The sequence below is a fragment of the Nelumbo nucifera genome, chromosome 5 (assembly GCF_055504915.1).
Source record: "Nelumbo nucifera cultivar China Antique chromosome 5, China Antique-T2T, whole genome shotgun sequence".
Taxonomy (NCBI): Eukaryota; Viridiplantae; Streptophyta; class Magnoliopsida; order Proteales; family Nelumbonaceae; genus Nelumbo; species Nelumbo nucifera.
Window position 1 is genome coordinate 24,758,866 of NC_142653.1, and position 15,965 is coordinate 24,774,830.

At 38.3% G+C, this 15,965-nt stretch overlaps 1 protein-coding gene across 1 annotated transcript; it reads right to left on the reverse strand.

Moving 5' to 3' along the window:
- Window positions 1-7,579: 7,579 nt before the first annotated feature.
- ASL1 (ASYMMETRIC LEAVES 2-like 1) lies at window positions 7,580-11,095 on the reverse strand. The gene is made up of 4 exons (XM_088887026.1): window positions 10,748-11,095; window positions 10,548-10,587; window positions 8,565-9,522; window positions 7,580-7,849 (listed from the first exon to the last, which is right to left on the reverse strand). Exon 3 carries the CDS (start codon window positions 9,518-9,520, stop codon window positions 8,615-8,617), a length of 906 nt encoding a protein of 301 aa, XP_088743152.1. The 5' UTR covers window positions 9,521-9,522; window positions 10,548-10,587; window positions 10,748-11,095; the 3' UTR covers window positions 7,580-7,849; window positions 8,565-8,614.
- Window positions 11,096-15,965: the final 4,870 nt, after the last annotated feature.

The window sequence follows — 15,965 nt, forward strand, 5'->3', positions numbered from 1 at the left end:
CTATGATTAACAGTTAATTGAAAATCATAAAAAAAAATTAGCTTTCTTAAATTTTGCTCCATAAGAATGAGATTAATATTTTACCCAAGATAAAGCTAAGAAAATTTATAGAAGCACAAAATAAATGCTTAGCCCACAATAGCGTAGAATCGACTTCGGTAGATATATCAATCATACCAAGCAACAAGTATTCAGGAAAAAAAAATTATTAAACACTACCTGAATGTTTTCTCAAAAAAAAGGGTTGAAGCCCTAAATGTAAAGAAAAAGTTTAGAAAATACCCGGATAGATCTCTATAATAGAGATCTCAAACCTTTTATGCTTTCACCGAATCTCGATGTCGTTTCAGTAGACCGGATGTTGGAGTCGTAAATCAAATAGGGTAAGTTTTGTCCTTATTGATAACAAATATTTTCTTTTGGGAAGACAAATGTGTAAGAGTAGTGAAGAAGAGAAGACTCTTTTTTTGGGGTCTAAGAAAGAAAGCTGTTGAACCACTTTTGCTCTTTCTTTTTACTTGCCCATAGTCCCTTTTACTTTAAAGGACTGATATGGTGTAGCACATGCACATGCACACCATAGATAACAAAGCTCTGATACCAATGAAAAACTATAACAAAATAGGGACAAAATAAAGTGCAAATAAAAAACTGCAAATAAAGAGTAACTCCACTTGAACTTGATGGATCCGACAACACTTGAACACAACTTTGGACTTCACAAAGATGATGATACAATCCGAATTGGGCAGAACCTTGTTGGAGGTTTTGATAGCCTTCCAATAAAGTGAATAATTTTGTTGGGGAGGGATTTGTGACTTCTGCACATTCCCTTTTATAGGCGATTGCCACAACGTCTCTCCTATGAAAAAGGAGATTAGAGCCGTTGCAAAAGATTTACTCACCAACACTTATCTTGTTCTACCCCTTCGGATTGAGACAAGTGTCTCAATGATCATGGTTTTAAACCACATGATCACTCAGCCCATTCTAAGCCAAACATCCTCTTGCTGACTTAGTCAAAAGCTGAAATGGATCCAACTTAGACCCAATAACCACCCTGTGAACAAGTCAGAAACAGTTTACAAAAAACAGATTTATTTTTTTTACTACAAAATAAATAATAACATATAACAAAAATTATAATTGGTGTGTGTTGTATTGTGTTCACAGAGATGATATCATTAAGCTACTCCATCAACGTGTGGCTTTTCACATGGCCAATGGATTCTCCTACACATTGAGGATTCCAAATCGAGGACCTATGGCCACCCGTTCCAACATATCAACACAAAGGATTCCAAATAAAAACCCATTATTTCTTTTTGGAGGAAGGAATGGATAAATATAGGTTAAATTGGTTTAAGCTACATACTTATACAATCCTTATGGTTTCTGATTGGACTTAGATCTCCCCTATCAATAAAGTATATGGTCATATTTAACAGATTCAATAAAATAATATTTGTGCCCTTGTTTGCTCTTTAAATTTTTAAAGAAAACCACCAAACTGTAATCAAAGAAAAATACGAGACAGAACAAAGAAAGATAAGATTTACAAATCCAATGAGAAAATCATCTATCTTTACTAACACTTCCATGATGTTCTGAGAGATTAGGATCAAATACATGTCTTTTGATTATAAATTTTGTCGACGCTTCTGTTGCTTTAAACCAAGCCTGTTAGTCCATTGTTCAGAAAATAGAATCTTCTCATTTAATGGTGGTTTATTTCATGAAATGACGGCATGTTATTTTCTTTGATTGTTTTTACATCTTTACTACTACTACCATGTCCTGCAACGATAATTCTAATTCAAGTATTTATTTATTTTGGTTTTTTAGGTTTTCTGTTATCAAAATTAAGTTTAGAGACCTCTGACCCACCAACCAGTCCATTTTCTGAGAAATAAGCAAAAGAATTAATGCAATATGGTATAAGGTGGCCAATGTTAATCATCCGATCTTCTAGTTCCACCCATACCAACCTTAGGTTTTGGTTCGGTGAAGCGCCCTAGATTCAAGATTTACGCAATTAGCATAGGTAGAGTGTGATGCAGTCCAACTGGTTGGGTCCTCCCCAAAAGTTTGGATCAATTACAATACCTTCTATGAGTGTGAAGATGATTTGCTTGATGTCACGTATGAATCTACTAGCATCTCTGTTTCAAACAACGTTTTGGAACCATGACAAGGTTCATGATGATCAACTTTCTTTCTATAATTTCAATGCGTTCAAGCCGCTAGAACTCCAAATATAAATATTAGAATTTGAAACTGAAGGATTTGCTAATTATTTTGTTTAAGACAGAGTAGCACCACCATTGGCACATATGCAAATCATGGAAGATGCAAGAGGAAATTGTGGATAGATAAATAAATAGATAGATAGATAGATAGATAGATAGATAGATAGATAGATAGATAGATATAGATATTGTTGGAAAATGGGGTCACTATAACTTTGGAGGAGAAGCTCTTAGGCGCGTCTGAAGACACTGTCTTTACAACGTTATTTGTCCCCACTCAGTTTCACCGAGTTTGTTGTTGGGTTACAGGCAAATCCGTTCCCAATATACAACAAAGCCTTGGACGAGAATCTGCAACCAGCAAAGTTGAAGAATTTTCAAAAAACCTTCTATGAGACTGTAGCAGACCGGACTGAGAGAGAGAGAGAGAAAGTGGATTTCGAAATTGTGTGTTTTTGGAGTGTGATTCATGCTCCTTAAATAGTTTAAAAAGTAGTTAACAGTTAATGACTATTAACTTTGAATTGTGACTCTTGATCACACCTAATCGAATCATGGCCGTTGATCTCATCAACGGTGATCAATGGTTAGCATCACACCAAAACCAAAGTCACCCTTCGCGATCCACGTGGGTGCGCGAAGGACACATGCGTGTGTGCGCATTACGCAGTATCAAACCCCCATACTCTAAATCAGTTCCTATGAAAATACTGAAAACAAAGCTTATAATTTTCCAATGTGAGACAAGATCAAAACTGGATTTTGTAAGAGAAAAGTTAAATTTTCAATCAAGTGTGTAGGTGCAATTTCTCATGTAATTGACCAATCAAACCCATTGGATTTAATCCAATAGATATAGATATAGATATAGATGAGCAAAATTGGGTTTTGAAAAACAAAATTAACCAACACATAATGTGATGCACAAGCGGATCTTGATGGAGTGTTAACGGAAGGGAAGTATTTGTCCAGTGACATCATCCAATGAGGGAGGTCTTAATCCAATTTGAAAACACAAGAGATGTTTCAGTATTTAGGAGAAACCTTTAATGTATGAATGCAGTACCTAAGGGGGACTGAACAATAAAAATCTATAATTTCTTTTTGGAGGAAGGAATGGATAAATGTAGGTTAAATTAATGGGTGTTCTTAAAATTGTTATTTTAAAGAGGGTGATAGCAGAATCAAACCTTAGAGTTGGGGGTAGAATCTTGCCTTGGAGCCCATGTAGGAGGGATTTAGTTTTGATTAAGGGGGAATTTGATTTCTTAGTTGAATGAAAGTGCACATCAGCTTTGCAGGATATATATATTTTTTTAACCAAATATAACTTATAGGCTTTCTTTGTAGGGTCTACCTTGCAAAGCCACAAAAGCCATTGGATGGAAAAGCCCTCCCAAACAAACACCTCATGATTCTCATGTTGCTTAATAGAGTTTAGATCTATTGACCACAACACTGATGCAACTCAAATAGGATGAGAGAATGTGAGAAATTTGCTCAAAGAATTAGATGAAAGAAGAAGATTGGACGAAACTCTATTAATATGAGGCTACAAGGTTGGTGCGAATTTTCCCATCCAAGGGAGTTGAGGACTCATTCACCCAAAGAGAGGAGTCTCTCAACTCTCAAAGAAAGCTCTAGATTTCTCAAAACAAAGAAAAGAATTTAATGTCTCTCTAGCTTGAAACTACTAGGTTTTATATAGAGAACAAAATCTAATAATTAGAGCATTTAATGTAAAACTAGCTGTTAAAAAATTTAATGAATTAGCTATTAGAAGTCCAGTAACGAATAGAGTCATATGATTTCATGTTTCACAGACCATGATTATGGATTGCATCAAACACATCGATGGCCATGTTCGCCCATTCAAACATTGGAAACATCTCTTATACTTTATATTGCTAATATTCCCAATGTGTGGCTGGGTGCATATGACCAGCAATGTATTGTAGTCAGCACATCTGAATTCAGCCTAATAACTAGCGAGCCATTTGTGTATAGGTTTCTTTATATCCTTTTTGTTTTTTTTTTCCCTTTTTCTGGTCAACTTATCAAGCAATTTAATATTTTTATTAGCATTTGTACCATTTTCAAGTGCAGTCTAAACTATATTTGATATGGAAATTATTTACTTGAAATGTTTTAAGTTGATTAATACAAATTGATGAAAATATGTATTTTTTTCGAGAAATATGTATTGTTACATCACATATGAGAGTTGCTTCAATTAAAAAAAAAAAATGCATATATTGGAGCAGTTGTTGACATTTATTGTTAAACCATCAAGTTTTGATGTTTCAAGTAGGACCAACAAATTGTATTGATGAACCTAAAATGTAACATTTCAGGCAGAAAAAAAATGTCATCTTCACAAAGCTTATACCATTCAACCCAACATGTATGCATTAGGTAGAAATAACAGTGTTTCCAAACACAACAAAAAAATAAAATAAAATAAGCTTTGAACAATTGAAAAAAGAGTAACACATTCTTGCAGATAGAGGACAAGTCAACAATTATTAATGGGTAAACTTTTTGTACCCGCCCATTTATTTTGAATTTATTATAATTGTTGAAACAAACGAGCAGCCAACTGAGTCATCAACTAGCAGCTTCGTTATTAGACCAATCATGCAGCTAAAGGTCTTTCTCACAACATTTGAAATCTAATGCAGGACAGCTTCACGGCAGCACCGAAGGGATCCCATCCATTGGTTGGACTTGTTCACGTAGATGAGAGAGAAAGAGAGAGAGGTATTTTATTTTTTTCAGAGCATTGTATGAAGGATGGATGGCTTGGATTGGCCACACCCTCCTTTAATTGAGAGAGAGAGAGAGAGAGACAGACTTGTCTTTTTATTCGTTTGCGTTGCGTGTGGATGCACTTTAGCATGCAATGTGTGTTCATGTCTTAGGAAAGGAGTCCTCTTTCCTGTCTGCCATTGTAATTTGAAATTGATTTACGTTACAGTGTGTAGGCATATAGGGTTGACGCGGACCAAAAAGTCCAACCCAACGCACTGGTACAACTCTCTTTTTCTGCCCAGCTCAGCCCAAACAAACATCGTCTGACAAGGCCCATGGGTTGGGTCTCATCCCTCCGTGAGGCCACAGAAAAAAAGGATTCTATTCTATGGCCCATCCATGCATGCATGCCTTTTCTGATTGGAGTTTGCATCCTTCATATTTTGTATGTTTGAACAGACTACAGAGGATAATGGGATATGCCTTCACGTGTAGGTGGTGTAGGTGTAGCAACTTAGCACCCTTGATGCTTCAATCTTCATGATGTGTTTTTGCTAAAAGACGGGCCACTGAGGCCGAGAGCTCCACAGCCAATGCCAATCTCGTGTACAGCTTCAAAACCCAATTGGCCTGTCATCACCCCTGGCCCAGGCCCTTCTGCATGCTACGCTTTTGGACTTCGGCTCACGCTTGCTAGATGCTACTTGCTATCTCGGTTTTTATTTTATTTTACCTTTTCTTAACTTTAATGAGTTTATATCCCCGGTGGGAAAGAAATGCCGAAAAGACAGAAGTGAAAGTTTATATATAATAAGAAGCTTCCAACATGTCAGAAAGCTGGTGTGGAGTCATAAGTTCTCCTTTTTTGTCTCTACTGCCACCTGACATCAATTTTTTTTTTTTGTTCCATCATGTCCATTTCGTCTTAAAAACTTCGTTTGTTTACTAAAGCGATAGCATGTATGCAACACTCGTTTTGACTTTGTCTCTTCTTTCTTTACTTTCTTTCACTGATTTGTTGTGGAAATCCGTGCAAAGAAGCAACTCCAAACAATGGCTCTGTTCTGCACTCCTTTATATAATATAGGGGTTTTTATTGTTCAGAGATAAAGATTGAGAGAGAGAGAGAAAGAGAAAGAGAAAGAGAACCATCCCTTTCCCTTTTATAAAATTCAGTATTCCTGTCGTATAGTATAATACATCTTCGTCGTCCCAACTCCCGACCCTTCTCATATGCTTCCCAACTGGTTCCTCATTTCCAATCCACATATGCTGCCTCTTCCCATCGCAATTGCACTGCATTCGGTGATTATATAATACAATAAAAATATATAAGCGGCAACACCTGTGCCTTCTTAGTTTAATATATATATATATATATATATATCTATGATCCACTCCACAGCGAAAGAGGGGCTATAGATCGTATGGTAACAGCTTGGACCGTACAGTTAGTGCACATGCTTTGTAACTGCAGGAGTAATGCTAACAATAGACCGCTGGGATCAAAGTAACATACCTCGATGGCATGTTACCCAAGAAAGTAATAGAAACCAACGAAGTGTGAGACATCCTTCGCCATACGATCAATTGACTAGTCAAACATGGGCTTGGAGTAAAAACTAAAGTTGTGGTCAAACATGTACCAGCAAATTAATTACATCACATGGGCTGAGGTGGATTTAGAACATAGTGGTGGTTGTATGCTTTGAAAATTTTGCACTAACCCATGCAAAGGTGGGATAAGAAGGGATTGTGAGTTTGTGACTGTGACCTACCTATGTCTGCGGTAGGGGGTGACGGGGTGTGGGTCGGTGCCAAGGCATGGTACTGGGAAACAACGCACTTGGTAATATAATAGTGAAGTGTACTATCACATCATTACCATTTCGGTTTGCCATCCCCGGCCGCACATTTTTGAAATGATTCCAACCATCGCTTCAACCCTTGTCAAATTTTTATCAGGAAAATGAAGGGCATCAATATTAAAAGAACGCAACAAAATTCCACGACCATTCACTCACCGTTGCATGCTTTTGCCTTTCTGGGCTTTTATCTTTTTCAGTTTCCTTCTCTTTTTCTTCGCTAATACCTTCCTCTAATATATAAACATAATTAAAAAAACGGCATCAGCCATGGCTCGGTGCACTGTGCATACAACCTGCGCGCGTCTCTTAATACTAATCTAACTGAAAAGTGGAGGCAGACAGAAAGAAGATTTGCAAAAATTGTAACCAACTACAGATTAGAAGTGTCCAGAAAAAGAGACTTTTGTAACTAACACTAACAAAATCTCTTATGATGATCATCGATCAAAAGAAAAAGAAAAAGAAAAAAAAATAAAAAGGGGTGGTGAGGTTAAGGTCTAGTCTTCTTTAAAACAATTAAACAACCATTCAAAAAACCTACACGAGTCCATACGATATATAATAAAAGAAAAAAAGCAGGACATAAATAATGAAAAGAGATCCGCCGGTGACGTCAAGGAGAAGGGAGCGGCTACCATTCAAAGATGAGAGAGATTAAATTAATGAACGAATAAATAAAGGACAAAAGGATAGTAATTGAGATTGAGATCAGAGCAAACAAAGTAATTTTTTTTCTCTTTTAAACGCGTTTTCCAAGATATACCCTTCTTCTCCTCCTCCTCCTCCTTCCTTTCTTCAAACTGGTCAAAGAGAGAAAAGAGATATAATTATAAAAAAAATATATGTATCAATAGCCAAAACTCCAAAATATGCCTCTTCTTCAGAAGTCCAGCAGGATTCCGTCTTCATTGTTCTCTCTGTTCTTCCTTTGCTTTGATTTGTCCCTTTTGCCCCTGGAGCTGGGAATGTTTAATTTTTAACCTGTACCAAAGATATACAAAGTACCAGTTTATGTAACAGTTCCCATCAGATTCTTTAATTTACACAATTGCATATTAAGCCAAAAAGGAAATTCTATTAATTTGTGGAAATGGAATTTTATTTTGGTAGAAGCGGGTAATATCACTTTTTGAGTGTAGACGTGGAAACAATAAACACGTTTAGATCTTGAGAAATCAAGAGATATGGATTACCATGGTGTACTATTCCCTGATCACCACCACGTTTCTGCGTTTTAATTCTTCTCCTGTTTTTTCAAATTCAAAACTCAGGCAAGCCACAACAATATTGGAGTTCTTTATTATCTCTTCTTTTTTGGGTAATGATGTTATTTCTGAGATCCTGCTTTCTCGGTCTGGCATCTCATACTCATTAATCCTAAAATTCTAAACCAGTGAATATCGTGGCCCATCCCAAAATAATATTGGATTGGAATTTTATATTGGAAAACATTTTTTTCTCAGGAAGGGGTGCCCTGTTTGTGTAAGGAAAAAAAATGAAAAAAAAAAAAAAAGAGAACAACACCTTCAGGCTTCAGGGCATTCTGGTCAATTCATTGAAATGACGCACACATGCAACGTCCCAATTTTCTAATACCATCTTTTTTTTTTCACAGTGCACAAGGGCGGCGTAGTTGCAAGTGCAAGGGCAAGATTATGGAATCAAAAGAGTGAGAGTTCAGAGGCTGAGAGCATACCGAGTAGGGAGCAGATTTGTGAAAGAGGTTAAACCATGCTTCTGCTAGATTCAAGATGAAGGACCAACGCTCCTACCCTCATCGCTTCCAGTTCTGTGCTGTTGTTGTTGCTGTTGGTATTGCTGTAGGTGCGGTGGATGCGGTTGCTGTGGGTGCTCTGGTTGCGGTTGTTGAACCTGAAATGGGTTGTCAAACGGAACCAAAGCTAGTGAAGAGGGCAATGCCGCACTCATCTGATTATATCCACCACCACCAACCCCACTAGGCACGTCGGTAAAACCACCACCACCACTACCATTGCTACTACCCGCGCCTCCGGCCCCGGCGGGAACATCAAAACCGCTGTTAAACCTTACTAGGTCATGCTGTTGTTGTTCAAATCTCCTCATCATCTCATGCTGATCTCTCATAGGCATAACTCCTGCCAGTTGCTGAGCCTCGATCATCTGCTGTTGCTCCCGTATCAGAAACTGGGCCTGTGCCGAAGGACCAGGAGGCATGCCCATGCCAACCGAGGACATCCCGAACGGGCCACCCATGGACGGAGACGGGTGTTGTTGGTGGTGGTGCAAGAGGTGGTGATGATGTTGATGAGTGATGGGGAGCATCGCGGAGGGGCCAATGTAGTTGGAGAGTTCCTTCTTGGCATTGTAGAGGTCGTGTTGGACCTGTTTCAGCTTCTGTTGAAGGACGGAAATGAGGCCCACGCAGCCGTACACAGGATCGCGAAGACGAGCCTCCGCCTCATAGGCCAGCGAGTTCACGGCGTCCTCTCTCTGGGTTGTGCTAAGCTCGTTGAGGAGCTTAGCAACGTTGCTTGCTCCGAACACCTTGTGTACATTTGCAAACTTCTGAGGATTGTCAGGGGGAAAATAGGGGGCAAATACGCACTCCTGCGTACATTTGCGCCTGAGGAACTTACAGGCGGCACAGGGCGAATTTGACGACGACGCCATTGCTGATTGTTCAGGAGAAAAAATAAAACAAAAAGAAAAAAAAAATCAGTCCGAAAGACAAAAAATAAATTGGATAAGACTGTCTTCCCATTCAACAATCTTGTCAATTAGTCAGGTAGAACTTTGAGCGAGCAGCAGAAGAAATATATATATATCAAAAATTGCGTCTGCATACTTGCACCAGAAAGGTAGAAAATCACAAAACCCAATGTAAAGAAGTGCCATGGATAATCGGCACACACAGACACAAATGCAGAGTTGCAGACATTAAATAGTAAGAAGTTTTGAAGGAAAGCTTCATATTTTCTAGGTTTGAAGAGATTTATGTACCAATTTTAGCAAACCGAGTAGCCAAGGGTTTCCTATTTCCGACCAAAGAATTTTTGCCAAATGCGATCAACTAAATTACGGGGAGTGGAAGCGATATAAGAGAGCCGAAAAAACTCACAAGAATATAAACTTCTAAAGCACTAAAAAACAAAAAAAAAGAAAAAAAAAACAGGGCAAATATAGATTTTAGAGAGAGAGAGACCACGATTAGAAAACGAATCAAAGATGGCTTATCGGTATTAAACAGCGACGACGCTGGCCCTTTCGTGTATGATGTGGTGTTTGACGAAAGATCGTACATATCCCTAAAAACCGTTTCTTTGTAACAAATTTTTTTTCTCACCCACCTCTCTCTATCTCTCTCGCTCCGTGTCTGTAGAAACTCGCAAAGACATCAATTGAAAAGAGTAAGATAATATCGAAGGGCCCAGCTGGGAGATGTTTTTCTACTTCAACAAACCTCGCTCAAAACCTAAAGTTCGTATCTTTCTTTATATGAAACCTTGTTTCAGGATTGAAACGAAGAAATCATCGGACTCAAAAACCTTATCCTGTAAATTGAATTTAGAAATCACCGCCCGTAACTGAAATCAGATGACATATTTCCGTATCATATATGTTTCTCTCTGAAAATCTTTTATTTCATGCATCGTCGAAAAGGAAAAAGGAAAGGAAAATATCAAGATCTTCATCTCACCTCCTAGATCAAACTCTTGCTTCTAATGCCCCGAGAACATCTGCAATACAAGAACAAGAAATTCAATCCTACCAAAAATTCTAGAAATGAAAAAGTATATACAATAATTCCAAAGAACCTATTTTCATCCCAGATATCTCTATTACGAATCACTAATACGTGGTTAAATCTTCATCAAATAAGAACTGAAACAAACTAACAATCGATCTTTTCCCGGTCCAAAGAAAGTGATAGAGTCTGCGTCTCTTGATGGATTGAAAATGGCCTTAGATCGTCGCCTTTGTGTTCGTGCCGAGAAGCTTTGGTTCCGCAGAAGGAACGTCTTCGATCGGATCTTCCTCTTCGCCTCCTTTGAATGGAAATGGATTCAGACTTTAAGGATCCAAGCACACGAGAAGATGAACTCATCTAAAAAAAAGAAGGGAAAATGAAAAAACTCAAAATGAAAAAAAAAAAATTACAACAAGGTAAAAGAAAATGAGAGAAACGAAAATAAGAGAGAGAGAGAGAGGAGAGAGAGGAGAGAGAGAGAGAGAGAGAGCGAAGTCTTGAGCATCGAGTAGACGTCACTTTATATCTTGGTGACCTGATGTGGGACGCCAAAGTGCGCACTATTGTCCCTCGTCCAGATTTGCAGCGAGTCACATGGGCCGTCCGATTAACACCAGTATCTCCTATTTTTACGTCCTCCGGTACTGATTTCTGAGCATTTAAATGCGTGGCTGAGTTCCTAATTTGTCCCTCAGTTGTTCTGCTGCACAATGGCATAACTGCCCCCCCTCTAGGATATGTTCTTATTGCCTAACTACTGATTGTCTCAGTAGCCGTCTATTGCTTTGTGTAATTACCAAAATATCCTCTCTGACTCTCACCCCTAATTCACAATTCCTTACCCTCTGCGCGTGTGAAAGATTTTAATCTTTATCAACCCTTTGAATGGTGCAGGAAATTCTTTCATTGTTTCTTTGAGAAGCCTTAGTTTCTTGTTACCCAAGTAATAATTATCCACTTAATTTTAGGCTTATTTCTTGATATATTTAGGCTAATTAGAGGAAAACACAAGTGTCATAGTCACATGACACCCATTGATTAATTTTGATTAAAATGTTTCTTCTGCAACCCATTGAAAAGAATTCTTCCTTAGCAATTAACTTAGAAGCTTGTGGTCCATCTAATACTTAAAGTTTGTTTTATTAATTGCTTGCTACGTTTTCAAGTAAGTTCTCAAACCTTGACCAATAATCAGAAATTGTTTCCAAATGAAATCATCTTGAATCAAAATCTGCATATGTCATGATTCTCATTTAAGTCGACTTGAGAATTCATCTCTCCCTTGCTTTTTCATCCAAATTTGCTCTCTTAAGAAGATTCCTAGGCATTCCAAATACAAATAAATCTCATTGACTTTGCAACTTATGGCATCAGAGTGTCCAATAAGAGAGCCTAACACTATTGCATGCCTTAGAAGATGAAAGACATGCTTACTTAAAATACTTTGTAATGATGAAAGAATTGATGTACATATTTGCTAAATACTTTTCAAGTAAATCATCAATTTTTATATACAATAAGATGATTTGTTCACAAGCATATAACACCATCATCACTAAAAATAAGGTTTCTTTTGGTGCATTTTTTTTGAAAAGATCTTGTGGTAATTTTTATATGTAAAAGATACATTGAGTTTTTGCATGAAGATCTGAGCAGCCCAAAGCACATTTGGCAGATGTGTGTCTTTCCGCAAGAAATTAAAATGCAAAAGACGTAAGAAACTTCATTTGGAGCTTCCTGAAATCAGCCCAAAATGGACTTCTCGAATCTTTTCAGTATTCCATCTTTTGGCGATTAGATCTTTCGCGTGCCAAATAGAAATAGACAAAAATCGGCCTTCGTGGCTTGTAAACAGTCAAATGACCGTGCAAAAAAAAAAGCACCAAACGGGCCCTAAATGATTTGTTACAATTTAAAGTGGTTAATAGGGCTCGGGGTGGACTTATATAAGTAGAAATAGTAATAAATGCAGGTGAACGAAATATGATTAAGATGATGATGATGATGATGATAAAATTAATTAATAAGCACTTGGGTCCGAGAAATAATGTTAAATTTGCTAAATACTTATCTAAGAACATTTCATTCATCCGTCTGAGTTAGTACATCAGATGCAACAATGCATGCTAGGAAATCAGGACAACTAGAGTAAGTACAAGGTCTAAAAAAAGTAGTAGCAATTCTAGCTAGACAATGTGCAGTTCTATTAGCAAATCTTAATCTTCGATTACAAGAAACCTAAGGCTAGTGCATTAGCATACTGTAGTAGTGTATCCTTCAAAAGTCACATACTGTTGCGACAACTCCACCGAAAACTTCACACCATTAGGGTCCTTCAAATGATCAGCTGCAATTAGTATGTTATATAATGTTTCAATGGATTTTCTTTAACACCTTATATTTGCACTTGTATGGTGTAATACTTGAAGGGCTAAATGTCTTTAAATTGCAATCTTTCATGAAATTAGTAAGTTTATTATCAGTATAGGGCATTAACCAAAAAAAAACATTGAAGGCATAAATAAATTAAAAATTTATTATCATCTTTTTCTTATTGTATAATTCTGATATCGTCTTTAACCTCACATTAAATGGAATAATCATCTCCAAATTTTGCTTGTGTTTAGTAAGAGTGCAAATGCATAAGCAAGGTGAATTTATACTTTGATTTTTATTGCAATTGTTTGGTAAGAATAAATCTTTATATTGAAAATGAACGCTAATTTTTGTATTCAAAGTTGGTCAATATGAAAAAAGTACATTGTATAGGTAATGATGAGGAGCGATTTGGCCATCCAATGACATGATAACACATGGCACCTTAAATATCTCACACCCGCCTTGATGACCTCAGCATTATTTCGATAGGCCAAAATACGAATGGCCTAACGGCCTGGCAAGACATTAGGTCAGTGTAAGAGGCAACCTGCTTCTATCGACCTGACTCAAGTTCGGTTAGCAACCTATCTAAGTGCTGGATGACCACCTCCACGAGTGGGTTATCGCTTTCGACTTTCTCGGGATCACAATGCCATAATTGGAAGAACTGGTTATCACCATGCCTGTTTTAGGTGCAACTGAATACGCATTACCCGCTTACATAGAGTCCATCTTTATGCATGAAACCACCTCCGAACTAAACGGGCCAGAGATCTTGGACGCTCTTCGTGAGCCTCATGACAGTTAGCCTATATAAGGGCATCACCATTCACAGAAAAAAGGTAGGCACAATTTAGCTCTCACAGACTTAGGGGCGGAGCTAGGGGGACGCAAGGGAGCCATGGCCCCCTATGGTTCAGAAAATCTCAACAATAATATAGTGTTCTATGTAAATTTTCCCCTCTCCCCACTCTCCACCTGAATGGTTGCCCCCCCTCCCCCCTTCATACTTCATTTAGGTTTTGGCCTCCTTATAAAAATTTCTTGTCTCCACCCCTGTACACACTCTAACTCTTTTACATTCTTGCAATCATCTTATTCGTTTACTGAATTAAGCATCGGAGTGTCCACCCCAAGTAAAATAATTCGAACACTCTGATCACTTCTTTCTCACGGTGTAAGCAAAATCAATATAAAATCTATCAATGCAAAACTAATCCAAACTTGCATTTACATTCAAAAATAACCTTTGTGACACAAGCAGAAAAAAAAACTTTAAAAATTATTATGCTCGAAACAACAATAAAAAAAGGCAACAAAATCTACTCAAAAAAAAAAAACGAAACAGGAGGGTATTTTGGTTATTTAACCAACCTTAAGGGTAATCAATCTCCCTCATTAGGCTAATATCGTAATTAGGATCTGATAGGCTAATCGTCTGGATCCTCTTCCGAGGGGGAGAAGGGTATTTCGGTAAAATAGTCTGACATGAGCACATCGTTTCACGGTTTCGTCCATTTTGATACAATAATACTTTCCCCTTCCCCAGTTCCGCTTCCCCTTCGCCTTCCCTCTACTCACCACCAGCGAGCGATATATCTCATGCACGGATTACGAAGGACATAGAAGAAAGTTTAGTGGGACTTGAGACCTGCTATTCCCGGTCAGAATCCGTACGGACAGACAATGAGTACCGGTTCTTTTTGAACACCTGCGAACAGTCTCTTTGATTGACCTGTTTCCGAGCTGCCTTTTCATTCAAGTCGAAGTGACAAAACCTTAAGCTTCCACCCTCCTCACTGGGAAACCCGTAGCCGTCAGGTCTAAACACCACCACCCCTACTACCGGTTAGCCTTTCAGCATTGGGTCATTGGGTGGAGTATATATTTTCCACCAAGGATCCAACTAATCGCCGTTTCCGGTTTTTTCTTTCCTTATTTTTCTTCTTCAGTTTCACCACTATAACGCGTCCGACTTAAATGCCACGTGTTTCATCTTTCGTCGGGCTATTGACTTCATTCAAAAGAAGAGAGATTCAGAGATTATTATATATGTATCTTATAAGTTCTAATATTCCAGCCAGCTTAAACTTAAACCATGTAATATTATTAAAATGAGTCAAGGGCCTGCTTCTTGACAATGACAGATAATAATTACAAGGAGAAGGAAAATATCAAAATGAAAATAGGTGGGCCGCGAAGGGGGATGCTTTCCTTGGACGGGAGGATATAATGCTGCGGTATCTGTGTGGGGTGTATGGAGTGGTGGAAGTGGAGGAACTAGCTAGCGAAAGGCGAAAGGCGAAAGGCGAAAGGGCGTCCGTCAGCTGCAAGCGAAGATGGCGTCAGATGGGAAGTCGTTGTGCCTTGATGTCGGAGTGGGACCCACATTTGGGAAGGGACCAGACACCAGAGAGACGGCCAGACTTGGGGGGGACAAAAGAGAGGGAAGGAGGTGAGAGGACAGACTGCCTCACCCTCACCCACTCACCCACTCACCCACTCGGCCTGCACTGCAGAGTCCCTGATGAGCCAGTGTGTTGGTGAGCTATTGCGTGCAGGAGGGTGCATTCTATTTAATATAAACCCCCTCCCAAAGTACAATCGAGATAATAGATGGTGATGGTGATGCAAGGACACCTCCCTCCCTCTCTCTCTCGTTCAATTCTTCTTTCATTATTTAACCCATAGAGATTATAGATAGAACAACTGGTATGTTAATTACTAAAATATCCTTTTTAGTTTTCTCCTCCGTGCATACAAAATACCTGAAAGTTGAAACCCTAGTGTAGATTGAGACTGTCATTGTTGATATAAAAAAAAGATTAATAAGAACATTACATAGAAGAATCCTCCCCGGAGACACAACGGAGTGCCAGTTAATCAACGACAGCTAATAGCTCCACGTGTTGTCTCCATTGTTTATGCACGCGTTTTCTCTGAGCATATTGCACAAGCAGCACCAGTTCTCCTAAAAAATTAAATCAC

Bases quoted from the DNA above. Each gene is read 5' to 3' on its own strand.
- ASL1 (XM_088887026.1), bottom strand. From the start codon at position 9,520: ATGGCGTCGTCGTCAAATTCGCCCTGTGCCGCCTGTAAGTTCCTCAGG.